This window comes from Heptranchias perlo, chromosome 10 (assembly GCF_035084215.1).
Source record: "Heptranchias perlo isolate sHepPer1 chromosome 10, sHepPer1.hap1, whole genome shotgun sequence".
In the NCBI taxonomy this organism is placed as follows: Eukaryota; Metazoa; Chordata; class Chondrichthyes; order Hexanchiformes; family Hexanchidae; genus Heptranchias; species Heptranchias perlo.
The window spans coordinates 76,927,615-76,942,981 of NC_090334.1; the positions used below are offsets into that span (position 1 = coordinate 76,927,615).

Genomic DNA, 15,367 nt, shown 5'->3' on the forward strand with positions numbered 1-15,367 from the left:
ACAGGGCTCAGTACTAGATGCCTTGCTTTTTCTAGTATATATCAATGATTTAGACTTAAGTGTAGGGGGCATGATTAAGAAGTTTGTGGGTGATACAAAAATTGGCCGTGTGGTTGATAGTGAGGAGGAAAGCTGTAGACTGCTGGAAAATATCAATGGATTGGTCAGGTGGGCAGAAAAGTGGCAAACGGAATTCAATCTGGAGAAGTGTGAGGTAATGCATTTGGGGAGGGCAAACAAGGCAAGGGAATACACAATAATTGGGAGGATACTGACAGGTGTAGAGGAATAGCGGGACCTTGGAGTGCATCGCCGCAGATCCCTGAAGGTAGCAGAACAGGTAGATAAGACGGTTAACAAGGCATACGGGATACTTTCCTTTATTAGATGAGGTATAGAATATAAGAGCAGGGAGATTATGCTAGAACTGTATAAAACACTAGTTAGGCCACAGCTTGAATACGGTGTACAGTTCTGGTCACCACATTACAGGAAAGGTGTGATTGCACTAGAGAGGGTACAGAGGAGATTTACGAGGATGTTGTCAGGACTGGAGAATTTTAGCTACGAGGAAAGACTGAATAGGCTGAGGTTGTTTTCTTTGGAACTGAGGAGGCTGTGGGGAGATTTAATTGAGGTGTATAAAATTATGAGGGGCCTAGATAGAGTGGATAGGAAGGACCTATTTCCCTTGGCAGAGGGGTCAGTAACCAGGGGACATAGATTTAAAGTAATCAGTAAAAGGATTAGAGGGGAACTGAGGAAAAAAAAAATTTCACCCAGAGGGCGGTAAAGATCTGGAACTCGCTGCCTAGAAGGGTGGAAGAGGCAGAAACCCCCGTCGTATTGGATATGCACTTGAAGTACCGCAACCTACAAGGCTACTGACCAAGAGCTGGATAGTTCTTTATTGACCAGCACAGACACGATGGGCCGAATGGCCTCTTCTGTGCTGTAACTTTCTATGATTCTATGTAGTAGGGCGTTCTCATGAGGTCAGGGCTAAGGTACAATGTTGAGATTGAGTTGAGGGAGCTTGCCTGACCTGGGAATACGCAATGATCAAGTGCTTGAAATGTTCCATTCCCCAGCACTAAACATCTCTCAACTTCAGCTCAAAATTCACAATAAAATAAAAATAAGTATTTGTTCTTTTGAGAATTTTGGTCAAGCACTTTTTTTGTTGATACATTTCAGGTTTTCTTAACGAGATGAACTTTACTCCAGTAACTTCAGTCAATTCACACTTTGTGGTCAATACTTTTGAGTTCTACTTGGCAATGTTTTTAAAATTAATCTGAAACAATTGTCATACAATAAAGATAATCCCTCCAGTGATTTTACATTATTGCTGTTTGTTCACTTGTGAAAGAAAAGCAACAGCACAGGGTCATTGCTTTAATATTCTACATACATTTACAAATTGAGGAAAGCTTCATAACTTGAAAGCTCCATTAGCACAGAAAACAACTTTTTATTTAAGCACAATACCAGTGTACTAAATTTCCCCCAATAATTCTGCAATTGTAATCTAATTATTTGCATTTGCAAAGAACACATTCTTCACATTCTATATATAAATGATGCATACATGCCTAAGTACAGTAATTATATGAATGATTGCAACAAAGTGTACAACGTGTGCTTTAGAAATGCAGAAAATTACATTAGAATTGTAGAATTACTGGATGAATCATTGGTGACTCACAAGTGAATGACAATGCATTTATGCTTGCACCCATTCGGGGTGGTCTCAAAAGTTCTCACTTCAACCTCAAATTTACAGCGTTTGGAGTTTTAGACATTTAAAGAAAACCATTTTGAGTGGAGCATTCTTGGGAAAATGGCCATATTTTCATATATAAATCCCAATGACCTCCCTCCCCAATAAATATGTAGATCAGATCAAGCTTTAATATTATTTTAATTTCTGCCCATATGCATCTGGCACTCAATGGCAAGCGGTTGTTAAGCTGTACCATATTCCACCCTATCTTTTGGAACTACACGAGAATATCCATAAAGCGAAGCTACCAATCTTCCTGCCCGCATTTCTTTATCCCAGTTCAGGTGGTTTTGCTAACAATTTAACCAACTTTTCAAAATCTGTCTATGTCACCCCCATTAAAATTTAGCATGATTTAGTAAAATTATTCTGCATACAGCTATGGGCTTGATCAAGTGAACCACCATTCATCGGTTTGTCAGTCAACAAGTCTTTCTCTGCCAGTTCAAGTGCATGAAGGTGCTTGCAGAGAACCTCTTTGATGGTCCTTTTTTTCAGCTCTGCATCTGCGCCAACACTTCCTCTTGTGCTCGCGCTGTTACTTTGCACCCTCCAGTTTACAACTTACTGACTGGTACACACTAGCTTTGTCCTCCCTTCTCTGCTCCTACGGTAAAGGTATTTCGTCCTTTCCTCGCTTAGTTAATCCCAGCCTTGTCTCAGCTTCCAGTTTAGCCACTATAGAATAATCTGTTTCTAAACGGATGCTCATTGTAACAGCTGTTTACTTCTAGTAAACTGCTTTAAGCTTTGAGCAACCACCTTTTCATCTGCAGATGATACTTATCCCACTTTACCTACCAACAATCGTTCTAATTCAGGATCCTCTTCCAAGACTCTCTACGCTTGCTCATCGCAAAATGCACGTCTGTGCTTTCTATGAAGGGAAGCAGCCTTACACTGAAGTGACTGGGATGCCACATCCAAGGATTAATATGGCCAGGAAAATGTCTGTCAAACTGCCAGATTGTTCACTCAAGCCTTCGGGGAAGGGAAACTGCCACCATTACCTGGTCAGGCCTATGTGTAATTCCAGTCCCACACCAGGTAGTTCACTCTTAAATGCCCTGTGAAGAGGTCTAACAAGCCACTCAGTTGGACAAACTCACTACAAAAAATAGGCCCAGCAGCATTCTTCTCATTAGAATGCCTTCTCAGGACAACTAAGGATAGACAATAAAGGCACCCTTTCAGCATATGCTACATTTAGAGAACAAATCAATTAAAAAAAAACTGTTGTAGCCCTGGGATAGTCGCCAGAAACTGCGGCGAGTGACTCACCTCCTGACTCCCCCAAAGCCTTTCCACCACCTACAAGGCACAAGTCAGGAATGTGATGGAATACTCTCCAATTGCTTGGATGAGTGCAGCTCCAACAACACTCAAGAAGCTCAACACCATCAAAGAAAAAGCAGCGCGCTTGATTGGCACCCCATCCACCACCCTAAACATTCACTCCCTTCACCACCGGCGCACAGTGGCTGCAGTGTGTACCATCCACAGGATGCAATGCAGCAACTCGCCAAGGCTTCTTCGACAGCACCTCCCAAACCCGCGACCTCTACCACCTAGAAGGACAAGAGCAGCAGGTACATGGGAACAACACCACCTGCACATTCCCCTCCAAGTCACACACCATCCCAACTTGGAAATATATCACCGTTCTTTCATCGTCACTGGGTCAAATTCGTGGAACTCCCTTCCTAACAGCACTGTGGGAGAACCTTCACCACACGGACTGCAGCGGTTCAAGAAGGCGGCTCACCACCACCTTCTCCAGGGCAATTAGGGATGGGCAATAAATGCCGGCCTTGCCAGCAACGCCCACATCCCATGAACGAATAAATAAAACTATATTGGACAATCTAAGATAGAAGTTATTATATAATCTCACTTAACAGCCACTGTAGATGGGACTTAAGGTAAACTTCAATTTGCAATGATGTTGATATTTAACATGTAAAAAAAGAGAGGTTATTAATACATGGGTAATATTTCCAACATGGCCTTTGATTTTAAAATTCACTGGGAAAACAGAGGGGCATGCTAATTGCTACCAATCCTTACTTCAGCTCATGGAGGCTGCTTATTCATCTCTGTCTGAAAAGTTTACTTCCCCTTGCAAATCCCACAAGTCTATTTAATATTTTTAGCACAGATTAATAAATCATGCATCAATTAAAGCAGAACTGACTGTAGGGAAAGTTCCAGTAACATAAATTTTCAATGAGATGCTGCCAAGTCTAAGTGTCAGACATCCAGCATCCTTTTGTAGCGTCATGAACCTCTTAAGGATGACTCAACAGTGCCAAAAAGGTTACATATAGCTGTGGGTCTTTTACTTCAGCCACAAACATCCACCGCAAGTCCTGCCAAAAGGCATCATTTTGTGGGTTTCTTATTTTTACCCCAGATTTGAAAAATTACAGGGAAAATGTCATAAGGCACTGTCTTTCATTAGAAGTCACTATTGCTTGAAACTGAAGGAACTCAAGACAAGATATTTCAAAGGCAGCTAACATCTTCCCTAAAATCATTATCTCAAAGCTTCCTCTGCTTTTATTAGCAAATGAAACCCCAAAATCACTATTAAAACTGTGAAACCAATTAACTAATTTCCAAAAGTGGATCTGCCACAAGTATTCTTAATATTTTTATACTTCCCCTTTCCTCCTCCCCATCAGTTTTATTTCTCCTGCTGCCCAACGTCATACTCCCGCCTCTCCTTTAAAATCCTCGTTCTCTACCACACACCCAAGCCTCACCGAGATATCCTCACTCCTCTCCTCCCTCAACCTCTGCACTGAGCGACTCCTCATCCTCAATGATTTTAATCTCCATCTCAATTCATCTGGCCCTCTCAACTGTTTTCACTGCCCTGCGGTCCCTCCTTTAACATCTCGCCTCCATATCAACCCTCCTACCCATATTCACATTGACCTTGCCATCTCACATGACCTCTCTACTCCCATCATCTCAATCACAGACACAGCCATCTCTGATCACTGAGGTTTTTTATTTGAGAGGTTGTAAGTTTTTAATCTTTCCAAGTGTTGTGGTGCTACAAAAGAAATCATCAACTCCTGATAATTCACTTTTTATGCAAAAAAAAATTTGAAGCATTAAATAGTATATATCCCTCATCACTCACATCCTCATAGCCCCTTTCAACCTCAATTCCATCTGCATCTGCCCCTGGAAAAAAAAAACTCTCCCTGAAATCACTGCACTTTCAAACTCCCAACTATTGAGCCATTGGCCCTCCATTCGCCACAGCACTTAGAAACATAGAAAATAGGAGCAGGAGTAGGCCATTCGGCCCTTCGAGCCTGCTCCACCATTCAATATGATGGCTGATCCTCTATATCAATACCATATTCCCGCTCTCTCCCTATACCCCTTGATGTCTTTTGTATCTAGAAATCTATCTCGCTCCTTCTTAAATATATTCAGTGCCTTGGCCTCCACAGCCTTCTGCAGTAGAGAATTCCACAGGTTCACCACCCTCAGTGAAGAAATTTCTTCTCATCTCAGTCCTAAATGTCCTACCCCGGATCCTGAGACTGTGACCCCTCGTTCTGGACCCCCCAGCCAGGGGAAACATCCTCCCTGCATCCAGACTGTCCAGCCCTGTCAGAATTTTATATGTTTCAACGAGATCCCCTCTCATTCTTCTAAACTCGAGTGAATACAGGCTGAGTCGACCCAATCTCTCCTCATACGACAGTCTTGCCATCCCAGGGATCTGTCTGGTGAACCTTCACTGCACTCCCTCTCTGGCAAGTAGATCCTTTCTTAGGTAAGGAGACCAAAACTGCACACAATACTCCAGGTGTGGTCTCACCAAGGCCCTGTATAACTGCAGTAAGACATCCTTGCTCCTGTACTCAAATCCTCTTGCAATGAAGGCCAACATACCATTTGCCTTCCAAACTGCATGCTGCACCTGCATATTTGCTTTCAGTGACTGGTGTACAAGGACACCCAGGTCCCTTTGTACATCAACATTTCCCAATCTATCACCATTTAAATAATACTCTGCCTTTCTGTTTTTCCTTCCAAAGTGGATAACTCCACATTTATCCACAATATACTGCATCTGCCATGTATTTGCCCACTCACTCAACTTGTCTAAATCGCCTTGAAGTCTCTTTGCATCCTCCTCACAACTCATGATCCCACCTAGTTTTCTGTCGTCAGCAAACTTGTCACTGCCTGCCACCCTGAAAAAGAACCATTTATTCCTACTCTGTTTCCTGTCTGTTAACCAATTTTCAATCCATGCCGTATATTACCCCCAATCCCATGTGCTTTAATTTTGCACACTAACCTCTTATGTGGAACTTCTAAAGCTGCTGATCTGCTCAATCACTCCATCGCCTCTTTGAAGGAAATGTACATCCCATAGGCTTTCCTTCCCCTTTTAAGTGAATTGCTGAATCACTGACTGCAGTACTTAACGCTTTAGAAACATTTTGTAGTGGAAACACTATCCAAACAGCCCACAAACCAAACAACACCACACTATTGTCTGAGCTTTTCTAAGACTTGATAAAGACCTTCAGGCCTCTTGTGGGACCTGTGACACTCAAAATATCCAAAGTGAGATGTGACAAGTGAAAATATCCAAAATACAATCAAAAAAGTGTGAATAATCCATTTCATCTACTCCACAAATTACAATTTATCATAACAAAAGATATGAATAATCCACACATTATCACCTGGAGGTTTTTTAAAATCTGTAATTTGAATTATTCCTTTGAAGACTAAAAACAAAATATATACTGGTTGAAGACTCCCATTTGTTGGAAACAACAAACAGATGTTGGAATATAATTCTTCAGTATCAGCAGGCAATAAAATGAAGTTGAGTACTTACTTCAGAAAATCAAATCAACACACTGTTCCTCTTAATTCAACCACTTAATTCAAATTAAGTGATAATTTGAGTTTTTTTAGCACCAAATTCCCACTTTGTTGGGTTATTTACACTGTGTAATTCAAACTATTTAATAATTCAATTTTTTTTTTGCACAAAAACTTTGAATCATCAGGAGTAGATGATTTCTTTTATAGCACCACAACACTTGGAAAGATCAAAACTTACAACCTCTCAAATAAAAAAACCTCAGTGAATTTAAAGCAGAACATCTGACCCATTACCCTCTTCAACTGGATTACTACCTTATAATTCACCAGGAAGTATCCCTTGTCTTCTGTATGGACTGTCCCTACAAACAACAGTACCTTTGTTTAGACCTTACTAATGTCAAAATAATTTTCTATGTACATTAATAGGCATTGCAAAATGACTCTGGATCCCTTCCAAACAATGGCTCAAAGCCAAATAACTTCCACAAAAATAGAACACTTTACCGTAACATTCAATAAAAGGCAGACACTGCATAAAACAGATACCAGGGGAAAGTACAGCAATAGTACATGACCTGGGTGGATCACGGTATTTTTTTGAGCTGCAACCTCCTGCACGCATGCAATGCGGAACCATTTGAGCAACAGATCCCAGATAGAGTTGAACTTATAAACAAACAATTGCAAAATAAAAAATTATATTTTTCTTTCAAGTTAACAGGAATTTATGCAAGGGAGAGCATCACAAGGTGCTCTATAATGAGGAGAAAGAGAAGAGAGAGCAGGGATGAGAGGGGTTAAGGGGGAGATGGAGGAAATTGAAAAGATAGGCATTTAAAGCAGCTTTTGAAGAAAATGAGGTAAGTGGCAAAGTGGAGTGATTTAGGGGCAGAGTTGCAGATGACGGGAGCATAGAGACTGAAAGATTAATGAAAAAAAGCAGAGAAGAAACTTCTAGCCAGATTCCCAGACGACGTCTGCTGGGGCATATGTTTGGAAGGTATCAGAAAGGGTGAAGCCATGGAGTGATTTGTAAATTAGGACAAGAATCTTCAAACTAATGTCTTGAGGAGTAGGTAGCCAATAGATCAGGGCCAAGACATGGATAATGGAAATGCACAATCTGGTGTGCAAAAAGGACCTGCAGAGTCTCTGAAGAATGGAGGAGGAGACACCGATGAGGAGGGCAGTAAAGAAATAAATCCTTCATACAACGAAGGCATGGCTTAGGGTTTTAGCGAGTGGAGGTAGATGGGTTAAGGTTGTAGCCTAATGGTTATGGTACTGGACTGGCAACCCAGAGGTCGAGAGTTCAAATCCCATCATAGCAAACTGTGAATCTGAATTCAATAAATCTGGTCATTTGGGGCTGGTATCAGAAAAACAACCCAACTGGTTCACTGATGTCCTTCGGGAAGGGATCTTGCCACCCCTATCTGCTCTGGCCTAAATATGACTCCAATCCCTACTATGTGGTCCAACTCTTAATAGCCTCAGGCAAGGACCAGAGAACATTTAATACACAGGGTACTGAATATGTGCAGCAAAAGCAGATGAGGCATAATTGATGAACTCATTCAAAAATTAGCTTGATAAATACCTGCTTGGCAATAGGGTTGAAGGTTATTACAATAGGTGTAAAATGAAGTAACCAAATAGGCTATAGGTTAGAATGGTTCTCTGTAACTCTGCAAATGTTACCTGTGAAGTGCAACAGGTGCTTCGCAGAGGTGCAAAGAGGGAATATGCTGGGGATTTGTGAATAAGTACACCACGATTCCCTCCATCATTTATGGGATAAGAGTACCTAACGGTGTAGGTTCTGTATTGTCTGTAAAAGGAGTGGGACAGTTGTGCTGCATGGCCTTTTCTTATTTTTATGTTCCAGCTTATTTGACTTTCTGGTTCACTTAAGCTGCGTATGTAAATTCAGCACCCTCACGGAGTCATTGTTAAGAACGCCACGTCAGATTCATCTCCTCCATTTATAAAATGTACTTACACAAATCTATTCATTTTTTGGAATGGTTTTTAAAAGGAGTACAGTGAAATTTGCTGTGCGAAACATAAATCACAAACATAGGAAAAGGATGGGAAACGGCTATCAGATTGGTCCCATCCAGACATAGTGCAACCACACGTACCACTCACCAGCCCCAACCATGCAATCTCCAGGAGAGGTAGAAGAAAACCCTGCATCCAATTCAGAAAAAAAACTGGGAAAATATCTCTGACTTTTGATAGCAAATCAAGCTGTGCTCAAGAAAACAGTGTATAGTCCCAGCTAATTACAATTTATCCTCCTACCTGTCAAGGTCTTGGCGAGGATGTAGAGGAGATTTACCAGAACGGTACCAAGGATGAAGGAATTCAGTTATGTGAAGAGACTACAGAAGCTGGGATTGTTCTCCTTAGAGCAAAGAAGGTTAAGCGGAGATTTAATAAAGGTGTTCAAAATTACGAGGGGTTTTGATAGAGTACATAGGGAGAAACTGTTTCCACTAGCAGGAGAGTCAGTAACCAGAGGACAAAAAAAATCCAGGGTGGGGGGGTTGTGGGGAGGGAGGAGATGAGGAGAAAGGTTTTACACTAAGTTGTTATGATATGGAGTGCACTGCCTGAAAGGGTGGTGGAAGCAGAGTCAAAACTTTCAACAGGAAAGTACATATACACTTAAAAAGGAATCATTTGCATGGCTACGGGGAAAGGGATAGCTTTTTCAAAGAGCCGGCACAGGCATGATGGGCCGAATGGCCTCCTTCTGTGCTATATGACCATGATTACAACAGTGACTACAGCCAATGAAGTATTTTGGTTTAAAGTAACTTGGGACATCCTGAAGTCGTGAAATGTAAATGCAAGTCTTTCTTTCTATAACTGAAACATGTCCACTTGTCTCAGAAACCTGGTAAGTTCCCTTTCAAAGGACTTCAGCAAATTCATACCCACATCTAGCCTAACTACTTTTGGCATGAAGTTATTTATGTTGACAAACACAGCAGCCAATTTGTACATTGCAAAGTCCCACAACAGCAAATAAGATGAATGACCCATCAATCTGCTTTTTTTGGTGCTGCTGAATGAGAGAAATGTTGGAGAACTCCCTTGCTTTTCCAATAGTGCCACCTGGGGCCTCGGTTTAACATCTCATCTGAAAGACTGTACCTGACAATGCAGCGTTTCCACAGTACTGTACTGAAGAGTCAGGTTAAATTTTCTGTAGTGTGGCTTGAACGCATGACCTTCTGACGGAGAGGTGCATGGACCACCAACTGAGTCAACCGCCTTCCCCTTGTGCTTTTTTTAACCTCTCCGTACAACAAACACCAAGCATCATAGTAGGAACAGCACAGGAGACTACCATTCAACCCATCGTGCCTGTGCCGGATCTTTGAAAGAACTATCTAATTAGTCCCATTCCCATGGTCTTTCCCCAAAGCCCGGTAAATTTTTTCCCTTCAAGTATTTATCCAACTCCCTTTTGAAAGTTACCACTGAACCTGCTTCCACCGCCCTTTCAGAAAGTGCATTCCAGATCATTACAGCTTGCTACGTAAGAAAGTGTTTCTTCAGGTCACCTCTGGCTCTTTTGCCGATCATCTTACATCTGTGTCCTCTCGTTACCTTCTGCCACTGGAAACAGTTTCTTCTTTTTTACTCGATCAAAATCATTCATGATTTTGAACACCTCTATCAAATCTCCCCTCAACCTTCTCCGATCTAAGGAGATCAACCCCAACTTCTCCAGTCTCTCCACATAACTGAAGTCCCTCGTCCCTGGTTATCATTCTAGCAAATCTCTTCCACAGCCTCTCAAAGGCTTTGACATCCTTCCTAAAGTGTGATGCCCAGAATTGAACACAATACTCTAACTGAGGCCTAATCAGTGTTTTATAAAGGTTTAGCATAACTTCCTTGCTTTTGTACTTTATGCCTCTACTAATAAAGCCCAGGATCCCACATGCCTTTTTAACAGCCTTCTCAACTTGTCCTGGCACCTTCAAATATTTGTGAATATGCACCTCCAGGTATCTGTTCCTGAACCGCCTTTAAAGTTGTACCATTTAATTTATATTGCCTCTCCTCATTCTTCCTCCCAAAATGCATCACTTCACCCTTCTTTGTGTTAAATTTTATCTGCCACGCGTCTGCCCGTTTCACCTGTATGTCCTCCACACTGTTTTGTGTTATCTGCAAACTTTGAAATTATACCCTCTATATCCAAGTTCAGGCCACTAATATATATCAAAAGAACAGTGATCCTAATACTGACCTCTGGGGAACACCACTGTCTGAAAAACAACTGGTCACCACTACTCTCTGCTTTCTGTCCCCTAGCCAATATTGTATCTACGCTGCTACTGTCCCTTTAATCCCATGGGCTTTAATTTTGCTAACAAATCTATTATGTAGTACTTTATCAAAGCCTTTAGAAAATCCACGTACGCAACATCAACCGCACTACCCTCATCAACCCTTTCCGTTACTTCATCAAAGAACTCAATCAAGATAGACAAACACAATTTTCCTTTAAGAAATCCCTGCTAACTTTTATTTGTTGTGCTGTGTGCTGATCCACACAGAACATTTCTTCATTTTCAGTAGTGTCCAAGTACTTGTGGGGGGAGTCCAGAGCTAGGGGCCATAAATATGGTAGTAACTAATAAATCCAATAAGGAATTCAGGAGAAACTTCTTTACTCAGATAGTGGTTAGAATGTGGAAATCGCTACCATATGGAGTGGTCAATGTGAATAGCATAGATGCATTTAAGGAGAAGTTAGATAAACACATGAGGGATAAAGGAATACAAGGATATGTTGATAGGGTTAGATGAAGTAGGGTGGGAGGAGACTCATGTGGAGCATAAACACCAGCAGAGACCCATTGGAACAAATGGCCTGTTTCTGTGCTGTAAAAGTCCATATAATTCTATGCAAGTAACATACAACTTTTTCTTTTGATAATCTGACTTCCCGTTCAAAATCCTTAAAAGAATTCAAACTGGGACTGTTTCTCGGCTGAGGAGACAATCAGTTGAAACATACACTTACCAAGGACTTTTCACTTTCAGATCTTGAAAGTTTATTCTTCATCCCTTCTACCTCATTAATTTTAACATCCCGTTTCTTCAATTCCTGAAAACAAAACAGCAAAAATTATATTTCAAATATTGCAAACTGCCCATCAAGTTCAAATAGAACACGATTCTTAAAAGGGAAGTAAAGTTGAAGAGAGAGCACTTTCTGTTCCAAGTATTCTAACGGCTGTTTGGAAACAATACACAAATATGAGCAGATCCCCTATAAGAACAGAAGAACATAAGAAATTGGAGCAGGAGTAGGCCAATCGGCCCCTCGAGCCTGCTCCGCCATTCAATAAGATCATGGCTGATCTGATCCCAACCACAAATCTAAAGAACACAAGAAGTCGGAGCAGGACCCGGCCACATAGCCCCTGGGCCCTCTCCGCCACCCACAGGGCATTGACCGATCCGAACTCAGCTTCATGTCCAATTTCCTGCCCGCTCCCCATAACCCCTGATTCCCTTTACTTCTAGGAAACTGTCTATTTCTGTTTTAAATTTATCTAATGATGTAGCTTCCACAGCTTCCTGGGGCAGCAAATTCCACTGACCTACCACCCTCTGAGTGAAGAAGTTTCTCCTCATCTCAGTTTTGAAAGAGCAGCCCCTTATTCTAAGATTATGCCCCCTAGTTCTAGTTTCACCCATCTTTGGGAACATCCTTACTGCATCCACCCGATCAAGACCCTTCACAATCTTATATGTTTCAATAAGATCGCCTCTCATTCTTCTGAACTCCAATGAGTAGAGTCCCAATCTACTCAACCTCTCCTCATATGTCCGCCCCCTCATCCCCGGGATTAACCGAGTGAACCTTCTTTGTACTGCCTCGAGAGCAAGTATGTCTTTTCTTAAGTATGGAGACCAAAACTGTATGCAGTATTCCAGGTGCGGTCTCACCAATACCTTATATAACTGCAGCAATACCTCCTTGTTTTTATATTCTATCCCCCTAGCAATAAAAGCCAACATTCCGTTGGCTTTCTTGATCACCTGCTGCACCTGCATACCAATTTTTTGATTTTCTTGCACTAGGGCCCCCAGATCCCTTTGCACTGCAGTACTTTCCAGTCTCTCGCCATTAAGAAAATAACTTGCTCTCTGATTTTTCCTGCCAAAGTGCATAACCTCACATTTTCCAATATTATATTGCATCTGCCAAATCTCCGCCCACTCACCCAGCCTGTCTATATCCCCTTGCAGGTTTTTTATGTCCTCCTCACTCTCTACTTTCCCTCCCATCTTTGTATCATCTGCAAATTTTGATATGTTGCACTCGGTCCCCTCCTCCAAATCGTTAATATAGATTGTAAAGAGTTGGGGACCCAGCACCGACCCCTGTGGAACACCACTGGTTACTGGTTGCCAGTCCGAAAATGAACCATTTATCCCAACTCTCTGCTTCCTGTTCGATAACCAATCCTCCACCCATGCCAGAATATTACCCCCAATCCCGTGATTTTTTATCTTAAGTAATAATCTTTTATGTGGCACCTTGTCGAATGCCTTCTGGAAGTCTAAATACACTATGTCCACTGGTTCCCCTTTATCCACCCTATACGTTATATCCTCGAAGAACTCAAGCAAATTTGTCAGACATGACTTCCCCTTCATAAAGCCATGCTGACTTTGTCCTATTAAATTATGCTTATCTAAATGTTCCGTTACTGTCTCCTTAATAATAGACTCCAAAATTTTACCCACCACAGATGTTAAGCTAACTGGCCTATAATTTCCAGCCTTCTGCCTACTACCCTTTTTAAATAACGGTGTTACATTAGCAGTTTTCCAATCTGCCGGGACCTCTCCTGAGTCCAGGGAATTTTGGAAAACTATCACCAAAGCATCCACAATCCCTACTGCCACTTCCCTCAAGACCCTAGGATGGAAGCCATCAGGTCCAGGGGATTTATCCGCCTTGAGTCCCATTATTTTACTGAGTACCATCTCCTGAGTGATTTTAATCGTATTTAGCTCCTCCCCCCCGAGAGTCCCCTGTTTGTCCAGTGTTGGGATATTCTTAGTGTCCTCTACTGTAAAGACTGAAACAAAATATTTGTTCAGCATTTTTGCCATCTCCATGTTTCCCACCATTAATTTCCCAGTCTCATCCTCTAAGGGACCTATGTTTGCCTTAGCCACCCTTTTTCTTTTTATATAACTATAGAAACTCTTGCTATCTGTTTTTATATTTTTTGCTAATTTCTTTTCATAATCTAACTTCCCTTTCTTAATCAATCCTTTAGTTACTTTTTGCTGTCTTTTGAAGAATTCCCAATCTTCTATCCTCCCACTAAGTTTAGCTACCTTATATGTCCTTGTTTTTAGTCGGATACTATCCTTGATTTCTTTACTTAGCCACGGATGGCTGTCATTTCTTTTACACCCTTTTTTCCTCAGTGGAATATATTTATTTTGAAAGTTGTAAAATAACTCCCTAAATGAACACCACTGCTCATGTACCGTCTTACCCTTTAATCTATTTTCCCAGTCCACTTTAATCAATTCCGCTCTCATACCATCATAGTCTCCTTTATTCAAGCTCAGTACGCTTGTTTGAGAATCAACCTTCTCACCCTCTAATTGGATATGGAATTCAACCATGTTGTGGTCGCTCGTTCCAAGGGGATCCTTAACTAGGACATTATTAATTAATCCTGACTCATTACACAGGACCAGGTCCAAGGTTGCCTGCCCCCTTGTAGGATCAGTTACATACTGCTCAAGAAATCCATCCCTGATGCACTCAATGAACTCGTCCTCAAGGCTGCTCTGCCCAATTTGATTTGTCCAGTTAATATGATAATTAAAATCCCCCATAATTATGGCTGTTCCCTTATTACATGCCCCGACTATTTCCTGATTAATACTTCTTCCAGCAGAGTTGCAACTATTAGGAGGCCTATATACTACACCCACTAATGTTTTTTTTCCCTTATTATTCCTTATCTCCACCCAAACTGTTTCATTATCTTGATGCTTTGTCCCAATATCATTTCTCTGTATTACAGTGATTCCTTCCTTTATTAACATAGCCACCCCACCTCCCCTTCCTTCCTGCCTGTCCTTCCTGATTGTTAAATACCCTGGCATATTTAATTCCCAGTCGTTGTCACCCTGCAGCCATGTTTCTGTAATGGCCACAAGATCATACCCATACGTAGTTATTTGTGCCGTTAACTCGTCCATTTTATTACGAATGCTACGTGCATTCAGATAAAGAACTTTCAAATCTGTTTTGTGACGCTTAGTTCCTGCTTTTTCCTTTTTTAACACTTTACCTATTACTCCATACCTTCTGTCCCTTCCTGTTACGCTTTCCTCTCTCTCCCTGCTCAGGTTCCCAACCCCCTGCCACTTTAGTTTAAACCCTCCCCAACAGCACTAGCAAACACTCCTCCTAGGACAGCGGTCCCGGCCCTGCCCAGGTGCAGACCATCCGGTTTGTACTGGTCCCACCTCCCCCAGAACCGTTTCCAGTGTCCCAGGAATTTGAATCCCTCCCCCTTGCACCATTCCTCTAGCCACGTATTCATTTGAAATATCCTCCTATTTCTACTCTGACTAGCACGTGGCACTGGCAGCAATCCTGAGATTACTACCTTTGAGGTCCTATTTTTT

General features: G+C 41.6%; 1 protein-coding gene across 5 annotated transcripts in view; it reads right to left on the bottom strand.

The window, feature by feature from the left end:
- Window positions 1-15,367, bottom strand: part of LOC137326706 (centrosomal protein of 128 kDa-like) — a 359,621-nt gene that overhangs the window by 279,215 nt on the left and 65,039 nt on the right. For all 5 annotated transcript variants that reach the window (XM_067992037.1, XM_067992041.1, XM_067992038.1 and 2 more), the window contains exon 9: window positions 11,715-11,798. In XM_067992037.1, coding sequence (XP_067848138.1) covers window positions 11,715-11,798 — 84 coding nt within the window. The remainder of the gene's footprint in view (window positions 1-11,714; window positions 11,799-15,367) is intronic.